The sequence below is a fragment of the Ornithodoros turicata genome, chromosome 2, assembly GCF_037126465.1.
Source record: "Ornithodoros turicata isolate Travis chromosome 2, ASM3712646v1, whole genome shotgun sequence".
Taxonomy (NCBI): domain Eukaryota; kingdom Metazoa; phylum Arthropoda; class Arachnida; order Ixodida; family Argasidae; genus Ornithodoros; species Ornithodoros turicata.
The window spans coordinates 131,639,121-131,661,364 of NC_088202.1; the positions used below are offsets into that span (position 1 = coordinate 131,639,121).

General features: G+C 46.1%; 1 protein-coding gene across 1 annotated transcript; it reads right to left on the bottom strand.

The window, feature by feature from the left end:
- Window positions 1–1,851: 1,851 nt before the first annotated feature.
- On the bottom strand, window positions 1,852–4,263 carry LOC135384056 (uncharacterized). Its single transcript, XM_064613306.1, has 3 exons — window positions 3,841–4,263; window positions 2,559–3,286; window positions 1,852–2,308 (listed from the first exon to the last, which is right to left on the bottom strand). Exons 1-3 carry the CDS (start codon window positions 4,254–4,256, stop codon window positions 1,926–1,928), a joined length of 1,527 nt encoding a protein of 508 aa, XP_064469376.1. The 5' UTR covers window positions 4,257–4,263; the 3' UTR covers window positions 1,852–1,925.
- Between the last annotated feature and the right edge of the window lie 17,981 nt (window positions 4,264–22,244).

A 22,244-nucleotide genomic window follows, 5' to 3' on the forward strand; every position in this document is an offset into this window, starting at 1 on the left:
CTCAACCATCCTTTCTTGTCGATGTTCTTGTGCAACTGAGGAGAAAAAAAACTCACTTCCTACACTCAATATCCACTTGCTAAGAAGCTGCGTAATCTTCGGGGCGTAATCTGAAACGTGAGGGGTTCAACTTTTAGTGCAGTTTCAATACTTGCATGTTTTAAGAAGGATTCAGGACGCATAAACCGAGAGAATACTTAACTACTTAACGGAACTTTGCTGGTTGCTTGTAAGCAGGTTGCTGACTTGAAAAGAACACCCCAGACCCTCTTTCCTTTTGTATTTTTACAAAGCGCCCAAAGTGGGCAAGCTCCTTGTCCGGAGCAGGCGTTGCCGCGTTATGGAACAGGTAAGCAAACCATACCGAAACCTTCGTGTTGCGTTTGTGCACATGCTATTACTAATGTCATAAGTTCATGCTATGAGCATACAGTGATGACGTTGTCCTTTAGTTCTATATTTAAGAACGAACAACTCTATTTCGCAGATGTTTAATGCGTTTCTCGCGGTATGATGTTGTCACGACACGACCATGGCGTTCAGCCAACGCTACTTAAATACAGAAGGTCTGCTTATTTCCTACTCTCCCTCCTCTGCTACGTGGACAGCGCCTGCTACTGCGATTCGCCCTTCTGCGAACTGACGAATTCGCAAATTATTGGACCTAACTTAGAACCTGTAGACAAAAAGTGCAGCACGCTTTCCTTGAGTAAGATATGGGACAGTTTTGCGCTTTATTTTAAACTTTTCCCATTTAGTACCCGGGGACGCTCGCAGACGCGACTACTCGCAGACGACGGTGGTTCGTCTCCATCGCTACGACCGCTGAAAGCTCGTTCGTGATTGACTATGCCGTTGAAAACATGATCCGAATTGGCTGACTCTTAGCTGTTACGTCACGTCGACGCGTGAGCAGGTTTTCTCTATCTAAGTGGTGTTGGTTCAGTGCGGAACGCTTGTATAGGTGCGACGACATTGACTGCTACAATATGGCGCGTCTCTTGCTCATACGCTGATTCAGCGGACCTTTTCTTCTAGCGTATAGTCGATTTCTACGTTGACAAGTATGCTACAAGAACAAGTTTTGATCGAAATTATCCGCAGTCCTACCTCGCGGCACGTGCACCACGTCCACACGAATAGGCTGACACACCTTGCAGGTAAACCTACTCAATTAAGGCCGGTTCACACTATTGCGTTCCAATATACGTGCGTGCGGCTGCGTTGACATCCTTCTTCCTCATCATGGAGCGCGGCCTATGATACGCGGGGTGACGCACGCGGGGTGACGCACGCGTTCGCATGTGTTGGAACCGGCCAGTGAAAATTTGCGTCCTCGCACTGGACTGTTCGCAGTTTTGCCCGTTCTTCGCTGTTCGAGCTTCGCGATACAGATTTCAAAGAACGACAGACAAGGTCGACATACGTCGATACACACGTATAGGTTGACGAGAACCAAGCTTTTTGTACATCAACTTTGATGCAGTCCACGAATCTCCCGCGAGGGATTAAATGGCAGACGTTAAACTGACGGACAGCAGAGCGTCCTTGTTAATAAAACATGTTCGAATACAACCAATGTAAAATCTGGACTCCCCCCAAGGCTCTGTCCTTCGACATCCATGCTTGCCATGGCAAGGCTCTATCATGTCTTTTGCTTATCATATATCATATCAGGCTTATCATATACTCTTTGGTGTCGCCCTCCCGCGTACGTGTCAAGTGGTCACCAGTTTCATGCCATGCAGATATCCCTGCTATTACTTTCTTGTTATAGTTTCTACTTGTCATTTTTAGTTACAAGTACCTGTGAGGTGATAAAATGAAGTGCGCTGTACAGAGAATTTTATTTTGTGCTATATATCTGATATTTCTTGTTACATTCACCTTCTGCTCTATTATCATGTTCGCGGAGCTCGTTGCCTTTACTTTCGAATGGAGCAGCGTCTTCTCATCTCTCCAAACCACTCCCTGGTCTTGGAAGCGAACGACTTGCTCCGCTGTCGACCCGTCTCACCGGTCAAAGTGGAAGAAATCGTCGGAGAGTTTTCCAAGGTGCTGATGCGAAGCACGTCTGCGCGCGGTAGAAGCACCATGGTAGTCTGGGTGGGACTGGCGCCTTCGGGTGTCAACGTGTCTTCCGAGGTATCTCCCCGGCGGAGCTCGTCGTCCGTCTCTTCGTCATCGTCGTCTTCAGAGAGATTTCGATAAAAATGTAGCAGCTCTCGACTGGAGTACTGCTGCTCGTCGTCCCAGCTGTAGTTTGTGGTGTTCTCCTGCGATGAGCACTCCAGGTTTTCTTCAACGGCTGCAGAGTGGCGAGAATTGCAGAATAGAGAGTCGTAGAGCGACATGTCAGACAATCCCCGGAGGTTTGAGGAACACGACGAAAAGAGATTGGGACCAATGTTTTCTTTTTTCGTCGTGTCGCTCTCAACCTAGGAAACACTCACAGCAGCAGCCAACGCAGTGGACACGCTGTTGTCGATACCTCGCTGCATTAGCAACGTAATACGAGCAAAGACCAGAAAGTGAACTGCTACAAAAGCTGAACTTACGAGGAGACCTCGGTGATGTGAAGGTATCAGTCCAATATCTGGCCCTTAACATCCCAGACACGACCTTTCTTTCGCCAGGGACTACCTTGAGACCACACTGAAGAAGAAGAGCCAAAGACCCGACTTCCTCGTCTTCAAACATAATTGATCTGAAACTCCTGTTCAGGTATCTACGCAAGCACTCTGGGCTTTGAAACCGACTCGTTGTGTAGTCACCCAGAAGCGCTAATCGATCACCCGTTGAGTGAACTCTATTCTTGGTGAGAACCAGGAACTTGCGTATCTTCCAGCGCCAGTGGCAGGTGAGTGCCTCAGCGAACATAGCGCACAGACTCCACATGTCAATTCGGTCAGCCTGGAGTTCCCACATCTTGTTGTCCATGCCTATACGGGCAGCAACTACCTCGGGCGGTGCGTAGATCGTGTCCACTTTGACGGCGTCTGCAGTCACTGTCCCCGCGCGATGAAGGTTGGCGAGCCCACCTAATGCTGCCCGGTTGCCACGAATGATAAATACGTTCCTCATGTGGATATTGAGATGGTACATGCCGCGGCTGTGGAGGTAGTCTAGGGCGTTCATAATTTCGTAGAGCCATGCCTTGATCTGGCCGTAGGCGGTTTCGGAGTAACGGAACACCTTAGGGGTCACCTTTTGTTGCAGGGTGAAGTCAAAGGCGGGCATGACGTACGCGATGCACGTCTGTAAGAAGGGCGTGCAAACGTCTACCCTGCAAAAAGTGGAATACTCATCCTGAACTGCATTCTGGGACGACATTTAGCTATTTTCTCCGTGCTATTTAGTACCTGTCATTGCATATACTCAACATCATCTTGCCATATTTTGTGACAGGGTTGTTTATGCACTATACGCAATACAAAGCCGTCGACGTCATCGATCAAAAGATTCACAAAGAAACCTTAAACAGCAATGCAACACACTAGTACTTCTCTAAGTCTAAGTCTATCTATGTCATCAACTCGGCTGCTTTTCAGGCGCTGTTTCAGTATCAAAGCGATAGCGTTTACGTTAAGTTATGCGGCTCAGGTATCGGACTAAGCGGGTCTCAGATCATTTGCTCGGATGTGCACGTAGTCGCAGGATTTTGATCGAGACTTGAGTTTTCACACATGTAGTAAGCACTAGAACAGTGCTTCGTGATAACACCCTGCTTTAAAAATTGGAGAAGTACGCGTAGCTTGACCACATTTTTGAGACATTTCTGCGACATTATTTGAAATCGAAGGTGTATGTCACTCTGCGGGTGAGACACCACTGACGTACCTGATTCTCCTTACCAATTCCATAAGATTAGGGTGTGATAACACACGCCAAAGATCTTCTTTGCGTATATTTGCCTCGTCAGTGAACCACACAGTGACCTCAGCTCGCGCTTCTGGTTCATACATCCGTACAAAGCGACCGAAGGTTCCTTCCGCTATGTTGTAGTCGAAAAAGTAGCCGAGGTTCGTTCGCATGTAGATGAGCGTGCGCTCGTAGATATGGTCCCAGGATTCTTCGCGTACTTGTCGCCATAGGTCGTCGCTCTTTCGGAAGCAGGCCTGATCCAAGACGTCCAAATCTCCGACGGGCTCGATGAGTTCTTGCAGTGCGGCATCCTCTATGAGATGGCAGCTGTCTCTAGTGGTTTCTAATTGGAACGCGGAAATCGAAGGGCTCGACGAGGGCGCCGAGTTCATTTCTGCTGCCTCTGTCGATGTACTTCTTCTTCTTCGCCTCAAGGTGACCGTCGCCCACGAGGAGGTGTTCGCCACCAACGCGAAAATACGGGATGTCTTTTTTTTTTTTTTTGACACAGATTTTTCAATAAAAAACTAATAGACATGCTGTTTTCACTTCTATCATCTTTTGGCCGGCGGACGTTCTCGGCCATATGTTGCTCAGCCGTCAAATGACTAATTACCTAACAATCTTTAAGTAACTTTTTAATTACAAATGCTACGAAGTTGTCCTAATGAGAACATCTAGCCGTTTTCGGAACAAAAATCCGTTCGCTAGATCGTCCGCAAAAAAATTCGTGAAGGAACACCTTTTTTTTTCTTCTTTATTTTGTTCATTGCGCATCTTCGGAGACGCGTCTTTCCTTCACCCCCACCTTCGACTCTTTTGTGAGGTTCTACACGAAAGCATGTTATTGAAACGTAACCCATTGGTACCTCCATTACCCCCATGAGCCTGGGCGCCTTCCCCCGAGGGTCGGGGTAAAGCAGCAGTTTAGGAGCGTTGCTTTCCTGTGTTCTTGGTAATAAAATGCTGCAATTTTGCTGCCCAAATAATTAGGAAGACTGCCAGAAGGACTAAGGACACTAACCTGAGAGTTTTAGCTCTGTGCGTCTATCTGATTTTATATGAATATTCTTCGAAAACGTGGGCGCAATCGCCCGACTTAGCCTAATCACTACAACATGTGTGTAATGTAGATATATAGCAACAATATAGCAAGCTTGAATATCCGCTTCTCGATAGCTTCCCACAGTGTATAAGAACTATACAGTAACATGTGATTTATCAGAAAGGACGCTATGTCTTCCTCTGACGTCGAATCGATATTCCTATGCAGTGAGATAGCAGTGCCACCAAAGTTCCTGTGCACCGAATGGCCTACGACGAATAGATCAATTCATCAAATAACAAAGGCTACTCACATTGTTTCGTTCGTCCGCTTGCTGGACCGGAAATGTCTGGATAACGCGGAGCTGTTTGCAGTTTCGGACCATGGAGTATACGTCTGAGGCGCAGTTTGTATCGCATTTCCGGGTCGCTTCTACCTGTAATGATCATGTAACACGTCTAAAATTTCCAATCGCGTTCGAAAAAAAAAAGTTATGATTGGATTGATGTTCAAGAAAAACAAAAGTTGTTGCTGGGTCATTTGTGAAAACGCTTTCTTCCTGCAGATCTTGCAACGATTTGCTTCACGCCTGTGTTAAGCATGTTTTAAATCTACATTACAAAATAATTTGAGTAAGTTTAAACTTTACATTGTTAGCGTCAGGCTGTTTGGAAGCTTCATGTGGGTTGATTAGTGGTTCGTTATTTCCTGAACGATCTGCCTAATAGTACGAAGATTCAGTGTAGCACCAAAAGAGACAAAAATTGTTCATCTTGTTGTCTTGTTTTATTATGGTTACGTAAAACGACTTTGATCATGTGCTGCAATGTCGCGATGGAAGCACATGCAGCAATGAACGAGGACCCAGAGTCACGAAGACAGTTCCTGAAGCCAACGGAACCATCGCAGAACAGCTATGGTTTTTATGCTGCGTTCTGAATCGTTTTTGTTTGCCGTTGAATTGAAATCGAAGTTTTCAAGATTCCGCTGCATTGTCCTTCTTATTGTGCTTCTTCTAGTGCTATTACAAGCTTCATATGTTTTACTTCACACCGTGTATGTAAGGGTTTTGCATGATTCATCACTGTCGCTACTCACGTCTCGTAACACTTGTCATTTTCGTACAGTCGACTTGCTGGTTAACAGAGCCCCTTTACACCCATTCAAAAAAAAAAAAAAAAAAAGAAGAAAAAAACATATAACGACTGGCTCTATTTTAATACCCCATAACACGGAACCGTTCGTCTCCCAGAGAACACACAGGTACGGAAGCGTCATCAATAACCTGTTTTCATCGCCGTCCCTCAATTTATCGAACGGACAATTCGCTCAAAATGACAGGTATCTGAACGTGAACTCCTTTATACGGAATACGCGAAGCTTAAGCGCACCAGGGGGGACATTCTGAAATTGCCCAACAAGATTCCCCAACAGTTTATACAATGGAACCATATTGCGGGAAGAAAATAATGGAACAAGCCTTTCGAGACACCCCTGCTCTTTTGTGCAGCGAAACGTTTTCACGAAAGAGCGCATCTTCCGTCATGTTTCCCCGCTATTCAGGCGCTGATAAATTGCCTAAAGGTGGGGAATCTACGCGAGGTATCGCGGAAGCACATTGAGGTGAGTAATAAGCAGAGGGGGGGAGGAAAAGGGGAAGGTTGGCGGCCTCCGAATTCGACGGTTTGGGAGCGCTTCCCGTTCATAGATATCGCTTTTAATTGCCCCTGTACTTGCACACACTCTCAGTTTTGAGGTAAAGTGATTTTAGTTTTGCTTCGTGGTTAGTGTCAGGCCAATGGATTACTCGCAGCGCAACAAGAAAGCAGGCCAGCTGGTTTGTGACGAACATCAATACTTACTATTTCATCCCCCGCATTACAACCACCAATTGGATAGAGTATCGCCCCCTGGCGATGAAACTTCCTATTCATCATCTCGAGGTAAATTTGTTGTTGTTGTTTACTGAGAACCACCGAGAAGTGTGTGGGTGAGGGGAAAGATGCAAACGGTCCGTCTCTTCTTTTCTCCGTCGTCATAATTTTAAGTATGAATAACTCGAGTCCTCAACCCTGTATTGACTCCACAAACTCGCAAAGACTGCGCAGGATAAGAGTCATAACTCTGTCGATTTTATGGACCATACAACAACATATTAAAACATATAATCCGTAAAAATTGTTTCCTTTCCAGGTGGCATCGGCTTTGCTCCTCACGTGAGGCTTAGCAATATTTTTTGGACATCCTTCATTGTTCAAGGTAGGGCCAATACAAGCCTTCACGTAACAGACCCTTCCTCCCCCTTTTTTTCTTTATTGTAATAAATACAGCCCCCCCCCCCCCCTCGGACGTAATAGGAACGGCAAGAGGCGTCCCATATTGTGGAAGTCTTCAACACCGGAACGGCAACTATATTACATTATGCAACTTATGCCGCATGTATTGTTCTCTCAAAATATATTAACACCGCGCACCGCATGCGAACCTCAGTTGATCTGAGTAGACGGCGCTTCCAGCGCTAAACAGCGCTTCCTTCAGTCGAGACAATGTGTGATGTTGAGAGGGCGCAAAAAGGCATTTTTCTCGACTGTCTGCCTCTCGCCATAATAGACGCGTACCATCAGCTCTAAATCAAGCTAGGTCCTTTATTCCCCATCGTGTACAACATCGTCCCGGGCATTTACTATCCGCTCTCCCGGTCGGAAATGGCCAATAGGAAACTATTAGCGCCCTCCACGTTCCTGCCTCGCCATTACAAATGGGGATACGGAGGAACGCGTGTGGGAAATCGCAGACGCGTTCCAAGTTGGGTTTAACAGCTGCTTGCTCTTTAGGGATTAGTGGTTAGCGTACAAGCCGGTCTTATTGCGAAAGGTTGTGGATAGAGATTGTTGGGAAAAGCAAACAGATGACCCTGAAAGAGCAGTGTGTTGTGGACATCATTAGCGCTGCGAGGGAGCGAAAGCGACTGGAACAAAATTATTTAGTTTCTAAATCGGGTCATTTCCGGGATATTTAATAAAATGAAGAACTCTTAAAGGTACTAATTATTAGTATTGCTACCCGAGCGTCGGAACGAGAAATCTATTCACTTTCTAACAAAATTATAGGGCAATTATCTTGTCCCAAGAATCATAGTTACTGATGATAAGCTAAGAAGCTACACTAAACCATATAAGTTGTGCGTCCTAAAACAGAAAAACAAAAACAAAGACTGTCTACTGAGCAGACGCACACCAACAATGTGCGTGTGCGTTTTGCTCGTCATCAGTATCCACGTTTTATTTTTTTTATTTTTTTGTTACGAATGAATGCCACTGCTCGCTTTTTAATCATTCTTTCAGTGGCATATCTTTGTCATGTATATAGTGTGGGATGTGCCAAGTGCAGGTAGATATACGCATGCGCGTTCGCGCGTGCCGCACTTACAACACTGTGGCGTTACGGCGCGCGAACACGGAATATGTTTGTACATCGAGTCTCAAAACGTGAATATTGATATAATCTCAATATATCTCAATAATATGTCTCAATGAATATATCTCATGAATATATCATATGAATGTCTCAATGTGAATATATCTCAATTTCCGAGGTAAGTACGGTAAAGAGGCAAGAAGGGAAGCGGAGAAGCCATCGCATGATGGTTAGCACGCGATCTCACTCGTACGTTTCGAGTTTTAGCGGAAATTTCGTTGTTATAACTCCCTGGGGGCGATATACTAGCGCTCTTCGAGACTGTGTATTCCTGAAACCGAACACCATACGTGTCTAACGAAATAGCAAACATTACTTAACTTTGCTTATTTTACTTTTTTCTTTTTTTGTAGTCTAATACATCCACGTGTTCTTGTATCAGTACCAGTCGATAGCACATGAGCCCAATGATACGTTGATGGTGACATTGAGAAAATGTTATTGAACATTACTTGAACTCTTTCCGCATGAGTGAACAGAACTTTCGAGAATGCATTCGCTTCAGTTGTTTTTACCTGTCTTTATACACGGTGTCCTAGAGAACGTGTCATTGAATTATAATAAAAAGAAAACTACGCCACCTAGAACCATGCGGTCATCTGCATTTGTTCTTACTCGGTTTTTGCCACCTCCTGATGTGAATGTCGTGTATGGTAAGTTTAATTATGTAAATATTTGCGAACTGAACTCGGAAATTTGCCAAGTAAAGGTCACTTTTTTACCCCACCAATATGAAGAGCATGCAGAATTCACTCAAATTCATGATAATTGGCTGTGATATTCACGAGCTATCATATCGGAAAAAATAGCCGAACGTGATGCTTTTCGGAGCACCGGACTATAAAGCGCTACGACTTTTTGAGCGCAATCGCTGTCAGTCCGACGAAAGGAGGTTCCAAACCCAGCCTACAGAAGGTACGTTCGATTAGGCCTGCACTGCCTGAACCAGTTCCGGTGGTGCTGCACTCGCCCGTTCGTTTCGCCAGTGCAGCCGAGCGCCCCCTGCACCGTCTCCTTCGTTTCAAAGCAGTGCACGCCAAGTGTAGCCCTATAGTGTAAGGAAACTCTGCACTCCCGCAGGGGTCAATTACAGAGTAGTGCAGAGTAATGGCGGCAATGGCAGCAGACGACACAAGGCAAATAATAGTTAATGTAAATTCTCGAACGTATCCCGAGAGAGCCGGAAGAGGCGTTTGAATTCGAAGTCGAAATAACGATTCACTACAGTTTCGGTGTACATTGGTACACGGTCCCTGTTAGTTCGCAGACGATTCAACGCTGTCACGGTTACCAGGTCGTCGAATTCTTCGTCCACGTTATCAGAATCCACAAGTTCCATGGCTGTTTGCACAATTGTTGAACAGTTCATTGTGTTCGAAATTAAAAAGCGGCAATGCACATGTGATTGAAATGTCACACGCGTTCGTACAATCCGTAGCGGTGTTAAGACTCGCGGATAGCAGAAGGCCTGCACTAGCGCTGCACTTCGATATTCGTTTCGCGGCGGCACTAGTGTTGCACCATTGAACTGGAGCTGGCCTTGTGCTGCGCTAGTACAGAACTGGCCCCGCACCGCCCGGAACTGGTTCACACAGTGCAGGCCTAATCGAACGTACCTAGAATGATAGTAGAAAAAGTGACAGTTCCTGAAATCGGGAGAGGGAAAGCATGATCCCAGCGAAAGCCGTACGCACGTAAGCCATGCCTGTGTTATCTCTTTCCCGGATGCCGGTGTGGGCTGGGTTTCCAACCTGCTTTCGTGGGACTTACAACGATTGCGCTGAAAACCCCGTCGCGCGCATTCCTCTGGGAGCTCTGTAGAGCATGATGTTTGGCTATTTTTTCCGATTGGATAGCTCCTAAATATCCCTGTCAATTATCATTAATTTGAGTAAATTACACACGCTCTTCACATTGGTGGGGTAAAAAGTGACCTTTATTTTGCAAATCTCCTACTTCAGTTCGCAAAAATTTACGTAATCAAACTTACGTTACACGAGAGTCACATCAGGAAGTTGCAAAAACCTATAACAAATGCCGTTCACCGCATGATTCTAGGTGGTGTAGTATTTTTATTATAATTCAATGACACGTTTTCTGGGACACCCTGTATATTTCTCCGGTAATCTGGTCGTGCCCTATTTCTGGACAGTTTTGAGATATTTACGGCAGTGCATACTCGTAGGTAGACAGAATGGTATGAAATGCAAAAAAAAAAAATATTATGCTCGTTTTGTAAACTTTGAAGATCTCGCACGGAATCCAAGAAGCGTACCATTCACCAGCCCACAGGGAATAACCCCAAATATAACAACAAATACAAACAATGGAAATTGTAAGCAAACAAAAAATATCAAGACGGATTATCCCCACTTACGTTACTCAGTCCTAATATGCTGAAAACAAGGTGGTGGAAGGTGGTGATGGTGAAAGGGCTTGCCGTTGTCGGCCTCACGTATGTGGGCAACGTCACGACTGACGCCCTGGGGGAATGTGCGTCCTGGGCCGACTTCTAAGGGAACTGTGCCGACATATGTCTGAGAGCGTCTGAGGAAAACCCAGCTGAAAACAAACTGCCAAGACAACAAATGAAACAGCGCGCGGGTCGGCTTCACCTCTAGATCAAACATGCTGCAGTGAAGTACCCTTTACAGGCGCGTCACTACAATATCTGTATCATTTGCGAAGCGGCATTTGCGAAGCGGCGTATCTTCGTTTGAAGAGAACAAAGAAGAGACAAAGGACGCGACAAAATGGACAAAGGGCGAACACATTGTGAGTCTCCATATCTGCTCGGTCACATCTTTCGCTCCCCGTTTGTTTTCTTAAAACTCAAGAAAATGTTGCCCGCTTCACGTAACTACCAGCTCGCTTGCATTACTTGTAGCTAATTTGCTCATCCACTATCACTAGAATGGCTACAATAGCAGCCATAACACTAGCAACAATGTATATCTACTGAAGAAATGTAAACCTCTCACGTGCATAACCTTACTATTTTTAGGTGTGACGTCAGAAAATAAAGTCATCAAAATTGCATTTTCCATGTGCACGAGTCGTAGTGTCACGATTTCACCCGCACTGCGTTAAAACACTCTTCAGTTGAACACTTTTTGCGTTAAACCACTTTGAACATGTGAGCTGCATTAAAACACTTCAACTGGATCTGCTGTGGTCGTTTGTCGTTAGCTCCCGGAATCTGGTGATCCGACCTTCGAACGCACTTTCCGTCTATCATTACGCCATTGCCTGCCCGTATTATGGCCCACTAACCTAGCGGCTTGGTGCACGCAGGTCGAACGCCAGTTCGCCCTTGCGAACGTCACATCGTGAGTGACCAAATGCTGAAATGTCGTCTGCGTCCTTCCAGGAGGGTTTGCCATCTTCTAAAACGTTCGTTTCATCGATTCGTGGTCCATGGTGGTCCATAGACCATCATGCCCACCATTCGGCCCACCATTTAGCCCACCAGCGCTATGCCCTCGAAACTCTTCTGACCTTTTTCGACACCATAGGAATTCGATCCCAACTGTGAAGGGGCTCATTATTTCATTCCCCACATCAGCACCAGCAATGGGGCAGAGTATCGCCTTACGATGAAGCGCCCCATTCACCATCGTTAAATAAAGTTGTTTAACATCACCGGCACGTTTATAGCAGAGAAGAATGCAAGAACCTTCACAAAGAACGACTCGTTAAACACTTAACGGATGTAATCGCTTTCACACGACCCAATTTGCACCGACAGCCCTAATTCCCCTAGTAAAGCACCTTTTACGTAGATACCCTTTTATTAGAAGAAGCGAAACCACGAAACAAAACCGCAAAAAAACAAAAGAGAACATCCTATACCCGGCGCAGCATTCACTAAACAAACAATCCTAGTCCGAATGAAACACCAATATCAAGCAACCCCACGCAGACGACAACAAACACTCCAACGAAATACGTCACCGTGGCAATCGTCGAATTACCAATCAACGATGAGGAGGCGGAGTTACTTAGAGAGCCTTTTATTGGCTGATGAGGGGGGAGAAACAGAGAGTGAAGCGCAATTTCCTTTCCCGGCGGTTGAGGGGAAAACGGGAAAGCAGGGAAGAGGAAATGAAATCGCAGTACGATGGAAGGGAGCAGTAGGCAGTAGGCGCTATTTCAGTGCAGGTTAAGCGAAGCCGCCAAATGTAGGGGATTCCCATTAATTTGCACGAACGTGTTGAGGGACCGTCGCGGTGTGGCGCTGTGGGAAATGGTCAGGTGGCGCCAGCGCCCGGTTTCACAGGTAATTAGTTCCGTGGTGAAAGAGAAACGATTGAGTGAGAGGGAAGAGTGATGCAGGCCTGTCGTAATTGTACGTGTAAAACGGAACTAAAGATGCCTTAACAGCTCGGAGGAAAGTTCCAATGTCAACAGAAACAAATGTGCTAGTATGGAGCGCTGCGGCGTTCTGGAAGATAATATTATGTTAAGACCATCCGACTGGGATAGCAACGCACTATATTCAAACTTTCATAGATCAACGGTGGTAATTTGTTGTCTGACACTGCTGCGTGTGTACCGAAGATAATGGTAATTACTGTCGCAGTTGGAATTTATCCCCGACAATGAAGAACGCTGGCAGAATTTCAAAGATGCGCGGCTGGGGATCCCTGAAAGGTACATCACAAATAAATACTACACATCAGGACGCACGGTCAGGAAACGTCAAGCTGCTTAAATGAAACCCCTTCGATTCCTATGCACGAGTTCAAATCTTCCGATATACACGTTCATGAAGAAGTAAAATGTTCCAGTCTGTGCACACACAAACGTCTCTTCCATCCTTCCGTCAACGCAGCCACGAATTAAGTGTTTTAAGTACTTTAGCGATGTTGATGAGATTTCCTTGGACTTAAGAGATTCCTGGCGAGTCTCAAAGTTTTCTGTGCAAAATGCGACGAGTTGTTAAAAATACCTACGAAGGAATAAAAGATAACAGAAAAGCAGACTGTATTATCGCAAAAAAATCTGTCACAATTGCAGCCGAAAGATGAGCAACAGGTCAGGCCTGTACAAGTACAAAATATTCTGTGGCTTATTTTGTTATGAATGAGGAAAGAACTATGAAATATCACATAGGCAGATTTACTATTTGTCAACATTGTACATAGAAGTATGTTGCGAAAACTCATTTCAAGCAATTTGTAAATAAGTAATTACTTTACCGCAATGCAAGTGATTACTTTGCCGTGTGGCAATTTTGACTAATTATTCGACTTTGTGGTAATTCAGCTTCTTATTATTTAAGTTATTCACCGTCAATAATTTTCATGGCTAATCACACCGAACTCGATGGCTTAACACCCACCGAATGGTTGACCGGTTTCGACGTTCCAAGCTGATACCTGGCCGAAGACGCCTGCAGTTTGGTACCGAGGTTGCAGAGCCAAGCCAAGCTAAGCCAAGTTAAGCCAAGGTTTGGTGCCATGCTAGAGAAACTACAGCAGGGCAGAACTAACTCGAAGTCCTACCACTTGCTTAAAACCCGGCTGTTTACAATCGTAGACGGGCTGAGCTGTCGCAAAACATGCTGTGCTCGAAACGTTTCGAACAGTCGCTTCCAGTAACACCAGCTCGTACGAGATAACGCAGCCATCTCTCTACCACGTTTTAAGTGGCACAATATTCCACGGACTCATATACGAGACAGCAATCGTCATGTACACCGGAGACAAAAAAGCGCCCTTTTCGCTTATCGATTCTCCACATCTAATCGATGCCTAATGGCACGCAGCACGTGGCTGTGCTCATCTCCCGCTTGTCTAAAAGCTTTTTTGAGAAGATAGGCACCGATAAACATTATACGATACACCAACGAACATGCCGCTTAAAATCATTTCTAAACACGAAAGCCCGTCCCACATAATGGCCCCAAACTCTCCCTCCACGTACTAATAATGTGTTTTCGAGAGCATGATTCACTTACCTCAGAATCACTCTTTGGCGCGCCATTCTGTTTTAAAAAGCGACAGTCATTCCCTACTTTCCCAGCTTTGTTCCGCGTGCTGATAAAGTGCACGCACGGGCAATTCGAAAACGGCAAATTAGCTGCCACCAAGCGAAATCTATAACTGATTATTTCGTTCCGGCATAATTTCGCTGCACTGTCTCCTACCGGTATTGCCTCCTGCGGCGAACTCGTCAGAAACCCGTTAATGCTCTTTCCTTCTTTCCAATCCAAATCAAATCCAGAGCTGTTAAAGCGTCTCCGTAAGAATCGTCTGCTAGCTCGACAGTACGATTCTAGAATCAATAAAGAATACATCTGGAGAAAATCGTTACAAGAAGAAGAAGAAGAAGAAAAAAAAAGAATTTGCTTTGATAGAAAAAATGAAGGAACAAAGTGAAGCGATGAAAGTTTAATGCACGTAACAGCCGGAGTCCTGATGGTCTCTAATTCAAAGAAAATGTGGGCGGCTATTATTTGAAGATTTCGGTTTATTCCTCTATTATGGATAGATACCGCTTCGGCAGCAAATGGCCGGAAATCGGCGCTAGCGAAGAGAAAATTGTAGAAAGGCGGCGAACGACGGTGTTTTGGAGCTACTGGGACGGGACCATTTTTCAAAGCGAAGCACCTATCTGTCTTTCGACTGTTTCTGCTCCCAATTGGGTCTGTACATAAGAGCTGGCAGCATGTGTTCATCTATCCTGTTCCGTTTGTCTCCACTCTGTGTGGCGGGCGAACGCTCCATTTTATGGCGTGGTGTTTGTACTGCGGAAAAAGGATGATTTGGGTTCAGGTGGTGTTTGAGGTAGAATTTAAAAGGATGAACGAGGACTTCCATTCTTCGAACGAAGCGAACGGTTTATGGACCGCCGTCCAGTTGTTGTGCGTGCATTTTGCCGGTAAAGATTGTTTGTGTAAATAGGTACGCAGAAAGCGGTATTCACGGTGCCTTTTTGAAACTGCATATCGTGTTCGCAATAGTGATTAAGCGCAAATCAAAAACAACCTAGATTTTTTATGCGGTTTCGCTTAAAACGAAAGAAATGGAACGGAACTCTTGAAACAACGCATATTCTAATATGTGTTTAAATTTTAAATGAGCAATGGGGTTACCATCTGACGGTGCTCGAAACCCTGTTTCATCTTTCAAGCTGTGTCTCTACCGAAGAAACGCAACTTGACGTGATCATGGCTTTGATAGATAAGCGAAACTGAAACAGCACGGCGGAGAACACCGCCGTTCAGCCCTTTCAAAAAGCCGTATTCCTACACGAAGGTCTAGGGTCGCATCTTTGTATTAATGGTACACACAAATGATGTTATGTATTTGGTTGATTTGGTGTCTTTATTGCGTCGTCTCCAAAGTCAATGTCGTACGCAGAATGTTGTTGTTGGTTGGTTAAATAGCAAGGGGAGGTTGAATTCGCGCAAGCGAATTCTGCTATCCCAAAACAAAGAAACGGTACGATCCCACCACAGAAGGTGTGAGAGCACTGTAAAAGTTCACCGGGGCGAGCGTCACGACCGCGACCACGCAGGGCCGAGCGCGCAGTTCACATCAAGGATCACAGTAGTATCCACGCACCGTCTAGTGTAGGGTTTCTAGTCCAGTTTTCACAATGAAATTGACAAGAGCATTGAAGGCCGCGACCCTGTGCTTAGCGTCCCATACGCCGAATACTTTCTCTATGCTGAAGTCCCTGCTGTCGAGTTGGCCAAGGGTCCGCCTCAAGATGCCTCTTTATGCAGCATGTTTTGGACAATGTACGATGATATGTTCAGTGTTTTCCACTGCCCCGCATAGTAAACAGTTGGGCGAGTCCACCTTGCCCACTTTATGAGAAAACTGGCGACCATAGCGCACGTTCAGGCGTAGACGATGCACGAGAGTTTCTATGTGGCTGGGCGTTCTTGAACGTATGGTAAAAATTCAGCTCCGGGTCTAGCGTGCGCAGCAGTGACGGCCCACTGTCGGCTTGGTGCCATTTTGTCCTGCGGATGTCATCAGTCATAGATTTTAGGAGAGATTTGATGTCCTGCTTAGAAAACGTGACTAGATGTTCTGTCGATGACAGGTGTGCGATGTTCGCCATTTCGTCCGCCTTCTCGTTACCACTTATGCCAACATGGCCAGGTATCCACTGAAGAATGACGTGACCGATGTCTGTGCACTTGCGATACGCTAACAGGAGGTCTCGTACTGTTGACGTCGTACGGCCTTTTTCCAAGAACGATGAGATAGCTTCAAGGCCGGCTTTGGAGTCGCAGTACACTATCCATTGCGCTGAATGTATTTTGTTATCATGACTTAGTTCCCGCTTGTTTTGCATGGAGATACCACGTGCATTCCGAGAGAAACTCGTGCCCTTCAGGCTCCTGAAGATGTAAGGGCAGTGTGGCCATCCTTAGAAAGGGCTACCGGTTGAATGGAGCAGAGCAAGGCCATACAGCTAATAACATGGTTATTGGTAAAAAAACACACACTGGCACTACAACATTAAAAACAAGTAAAAGCTTGACTTTTCGGGAACAGTACTGCGCCCATCATCAGAAACAAGTTGCTTATTTATCCATTAACGGTAGGTAGCAGTCCAGAAGAGGGCATGGGTGTTTGTTGACAGAATTGCATATCTTTTTGATGAACCACGATTCCAGTTGTTTACCTACTCCCCATCGTTCTTCACGTGCTAAAATATCAGGGTTATCTAGGTCAACTTTGTGTCCGCTTAGCCACACGTGGTCACATAGTTCAGTCGCATTTTTTGTCGATTTGGTGATATCCCGTCTATGTTCCTTCATTCTTGTGCGATTCTTGATTCATAAAAAATATTAACAATTCTGTCAACAAACACCCAGGCCCTTTTCCGCACTGCTACCTACCGTTAATAGATAAATAAGCAACTCAACCATGACACTTGTTTCGAGACCTCGGCAAAACTCGCTCATGAGCGCGCTCACTCATGCTGATTCACGCTAAGTTCGCCTAATGAACTGAGCGTGAGTGAGCGATCCGAGAGCTGAGCAGACAGTGAGTGAGCGTGAGTGAGCGCGCCGCGAATTGGGTGGTCGGTGAGTGAACTTGAGTGAGCGAAAGTCAAAACTGCCGAGAGGTCTGCTTGTTTCTGATGATGGGAGCTGGGGCCCTATTCTCGTCGAAGTAATCGGCCTCGATTACTTTTTGTCTCGCCTATCATTGGTCTTTACGTGAAGAAGCTGTAAACAATAGAAATGAGTGTCACGCGTCCTCAACCGATAGTCGAGCTATTGGTCCTGCGAGCTTCGTAATAAAGTAGAGAAAGCATGAAGGTGCAGAATCCGGTGCTGGACTGTTGGTTGATGGCGCAGGGCATTCACCTCAGTTCCTCGCGCCTTCTTTACGTAACCACGAATGGCAGGCGAGACACAAAGTAATCGAGGTTGATTACTTTGACGAGAAGAGGGCCCCAGTACTGTTCACGAAACGTCAAGCTTTTATCGTTCTTAATGTTGTAGTGCCAGTGTGCGTTTTTTACCAATAACCATGACTCCCTCTTGCCTTTCGACAATGTTCAAAGCTAATAACATGTGAGGAATTACAAAGAAAAAATCTTACAATATGAAAAGCTAGTATTTAAAAGTGGCTATCTTCTGACTTATTGATTTTTTGCTATAAAGTAGTTCCAGCCCTACCAAGTTGGCGGCGCTGTTGTACCGTCTGACGTCATTTCTTTGTAGACAGGGAGAGGTCTATTAAATTGATAAAAACAGTCGGGAGAAAGCAGCCGCGCAAGGCCGACACGATCCTCGCGTGACGTCGAAAAGTCCCCGTGCCTTTCTTCATGGTTCTTCCCTCTCAGATCAGGCGCTGCTTATACCCGTTTGAGCATGCGCCGGTCTACGTCACGAGTCACATGTAAGGGGACCATGTTACCTCACGACGTTCCCTCATTCGCTGATACGATCTTTCCAAGAGTTGAGGATTTTGGAAAGTGTGCGGAACAGAGGCCTCGCGAGCGCTCTGCGGGTCACCTATATATAATTGCGCCTGTCGTTCTTTCGCAGGAGCTCACGTTATTTGTTGCAGGACACGCCTCAGACGCTTTAAGACAAATGTCGGTACAGTGCCCTGTGAAGTCGGCCCAGGACGCACGATCCCCCAGCGATAGTAGTGACGTTGGCCGCCTGAGCGTGGCCGACTACGGCAAGCACTTCCATCTTCCACCACCACCACCATTAAAAAAAAGGGGGGGGGGCGACACCTCAGTGTTCCTTTAAAGTGTTCGCGACACTTCATCCCAAGCCATCCCAGGTAAACGTAAAAGGGGATTATTTGTATCGATGCGAATCATCCGTTGTATTCCGTGTTAGCGGCGCGAAGCAACTGTGGCTATGAGGCGTACACACGGAGACAGATGGAGAGAGGACAGCAGCAAGGGGTGGCGGACAGGGGGGGTTAGTATGGGTCCAGGGCCAACTTCAGGGGGAATTGTGCCGTCATTCGTCTGGAAGGTCTGCCGGAAAACCGAGAGAAAACCGCGGGGACTCGAACCCGTGTCACCTCCCAGTCTCAGTGTGGAAAGCGGCCGCCCTAACCACTACGTCACGGGAGCTGGTCGATGTGAATCTGAATTCCAGGCTCTGTAGCATAGACGCCTATGGAAGATCGAAATCGAAACCGCGAATACAGAAAATTATCCGGCTCTGACCTCACGGCCGGCGGAGAGGGACTGCGCGAGGCAGCGCGAGAGAGGTCACGTGGTAACGGTTACCAATGGGAATCACCGCAGCTCTCTTTCCTTTTAAGTCGGAGCTTGACGCGTACGTGTGTTTAATGGTTCACATCTCGCCAAATAATTGATTTGTCCTGAGTACTGTCGCATGCTGTACAATCCGTGCAGGATGTCATGAACCACATCTATCAAATTGTCGCATTCCCTTAGGTTACATACAATTCACATACACGACAGCCGCACACACGGCCTTCATCACAGGGTTAACACATCTGAGTCTAAAACATGATGCATAACGCAATAGACATTTTTAGAAAAGCAAGCGCCACCTGTGTCACGCAAGGGATCATGGGCACTTCGAGCGCCTTGAAGCACAACGAGACAGCCAGGCGGAGGTGCAGGAAGAAGATCCAACATTCCCGGTGTGCACAGCAGCAGCGTCAGTCGGGGTAAGCCATAACCGAAGCAGACAACAGATCAGTGTCTCTCAAAGTTCCCATGCTGCTTCGCGCCACGCGCTTGGTGGCGCGCGCATCTTATTAAAATCGTCTACTCATGCCAACGCGCAAGACGCTGCGTCGACTTGCCAAGGATATGCCATTAACAGACTGCGGTCTCATCTTTTACACAGCGTTTGGTGTAACGCCTCAGCAACCCCACTATCGATCCTGTATGCGTGCAGACCAAACGCTTTTTTTTTGTATTCCTTGCACTTTTCACGTATACAATACTGTGTAATGACGACAAAGCAACTGTGGTTTATAGCCTGTACGGCTTATAGCAAAGATACAAAACAGACCTCATGATACTACGGAAGAAAGGTGGAGGCGTCCACACGATGGGATCAACGTAAAATCTTGCAATATCACACCATCACGCCATAACTCGGTGCTTCTATGAGCACACCACGGTCAATATTAAAAGAAGAAGGCGTAATGACCGCAAACGCCGACCACCGAAACCAATTACCGACCAGCGCTTCAAACGAAATCACGCAGTAGCCGAATTCACGGAGACCTCAAGAGTCCAACCAATGATCATCTATAATTCTCTGGCGCAGATCGGATAAATCACGCGACTGCAGCGCCTCGTGCGTGTGTTAAACAGTGGTCGAACGCGCGTGCGGTTCGTGGCACGCGCGCCTAGTATCCACGCGGGCTTGAGAAAAGTGCACGCGATCGTGCGCCAAGTAATCACGAAGCCGGACGCATCTGCACAAATTCTCGTATCGCTTGCAAAACGCTGGTCCGTTACTTGCCCTTCAATCGTGCGGTATAAATGTTGAGAAGCCGCCATTAATCATTGTTCTATCTGCTTTCGAGAAAAGATTCTCTGCTTAGCGAATCATGGTACCATTCACATTTTGCTATGAACAAAGTTGTCATATAACGCCATGAAGCGATGTGCAGGGTACGCAATACGTGTGAGTGTGTGTGTGTGTGGGGGGGGGGGGGTTGCGAAAAAGTTATCGGCTCGACAAGGAAGGAAGCGGCCTAGACTTATAAACATTTGTTGCAGTTCGTCATGTTCACCCCGAGGTTTAAAGCACTTGGCGCATCGTTCCTGAAGATTCTTTAGCCATTGAAAAATTGAAATTCGACGTCTGCTCTTCAAAATATGAATGCGCTGCTCCTATCATCTGCTGCTCCTCTGAGAATCTCTAACCTTTCAAACTGCTTTATTTTTAAGATTGAAAACAAAAAATAGTCCGATGGGGCGAGATCTGGCAAGTACTGCGGACGTTCAATGTATTCAAATCGTTTGTCCTTCGGAACACGCATTTTCTTTCCTGCTTTGTAGGCCGCTATGCATTGTCCTGCAAAAGGAAAACGCTGTAGCTTCCTGCGGCGTTTTCCTTTCAAAACCTCCTTTAACCGGCACAGCAAGCTACAGTAGTATGCTGCATTAACTGTTTCACCCTTCTGGAGATAGTAAATCTTCAAAACAACTTCCCTGTCCCAGAAAACCGTTGCCATAACCTTTCCCGCTGATCGTTGAGTCTTGAACTTCTTCGGCCTTGGAGAACCCGAGTACGCCATTCAGTGGACTTTTGCCTCAGGATCACAGCGATACAGCCACGTTTCATGAACTGTAACACGTCGCTCAAGAAGGCGTCACTAGAGCGCTCAAAATGCTGCACAATCGACCGGCGTTGCTTGTCATCGCCATTCAAAACATTGCGATATTATACTTAACTGGCGCTCTTTGGTCTCTTGCGCCATAAAACATTCAACTACACACACACACTTGCTGAAAAATGCCCAACCAAATGCGTTCGCTGAGTATGCCTAAGGTCTCCGCAACTGTTTTAGTCGAGATTCGCTGATCCGCCAAAATGGGGTCATGGACACGGTCAACAATTTAGTTGTATAGAATTATAGTTACCCCGATATAGTTACTTGATCCATGCCACCGAATACCTTCTTAAAGGGACTGTGAAATTTCTCGAACACCCCAGGAATTTTTTGCTGAAAACCGTTCATCCCGTCGTGAAACTTGTACACGTGACATTTTTCCCGATTAGGCGTGTCATTTTTAACCACTCGCTGTTGAAATCTCCTCCGGGTGGACCTCTCATCCACGATCCTCCTTCCTTAATACGTTGGGAAGGGCGCGAAAACAGAGGAAGACAAAGTGGGAGCACAAGATACAAGAGCGCCTACCAACGTTTTAATGACACCGAGGTACATTGGGAATCTGAGAAGGTTTCACTTTTTTCGTGACTCATCTAATCAGTCAACAATACAAGTAGGTTTCTTTTTAATATTACATCGGGAGCGCCCCCTTTGTGAATGCCTCAAGTGTTTTATCTCCTTTGTAGTTAGGGTGATAGATCCCCTAATTTATCAATTTCATCTGCTTCCACAATATCAGGTGTCAGCCTTTTTTTTTTCTTTGTCGGTAACTTTGTACTTCTGAAACACGGGTACACATTTACATATCTTACAATGAACAGCGATCTAACCTTCTTTTTCTCCTTCCACATTCCGACGGTGCCCATTTAATTAGTCGTTTATACACCGACCGGTTTGTCCCATGTTGTACCTACCACAGGAAAGGGGGTCGGGGTCCTGTAAACAACGTTATCATTATATTTAGCAGGCTGGTTTTTATGTGTTTATGGCATGTACGTCCAGGTCAGGGATGGGCAGTATTGAAATAC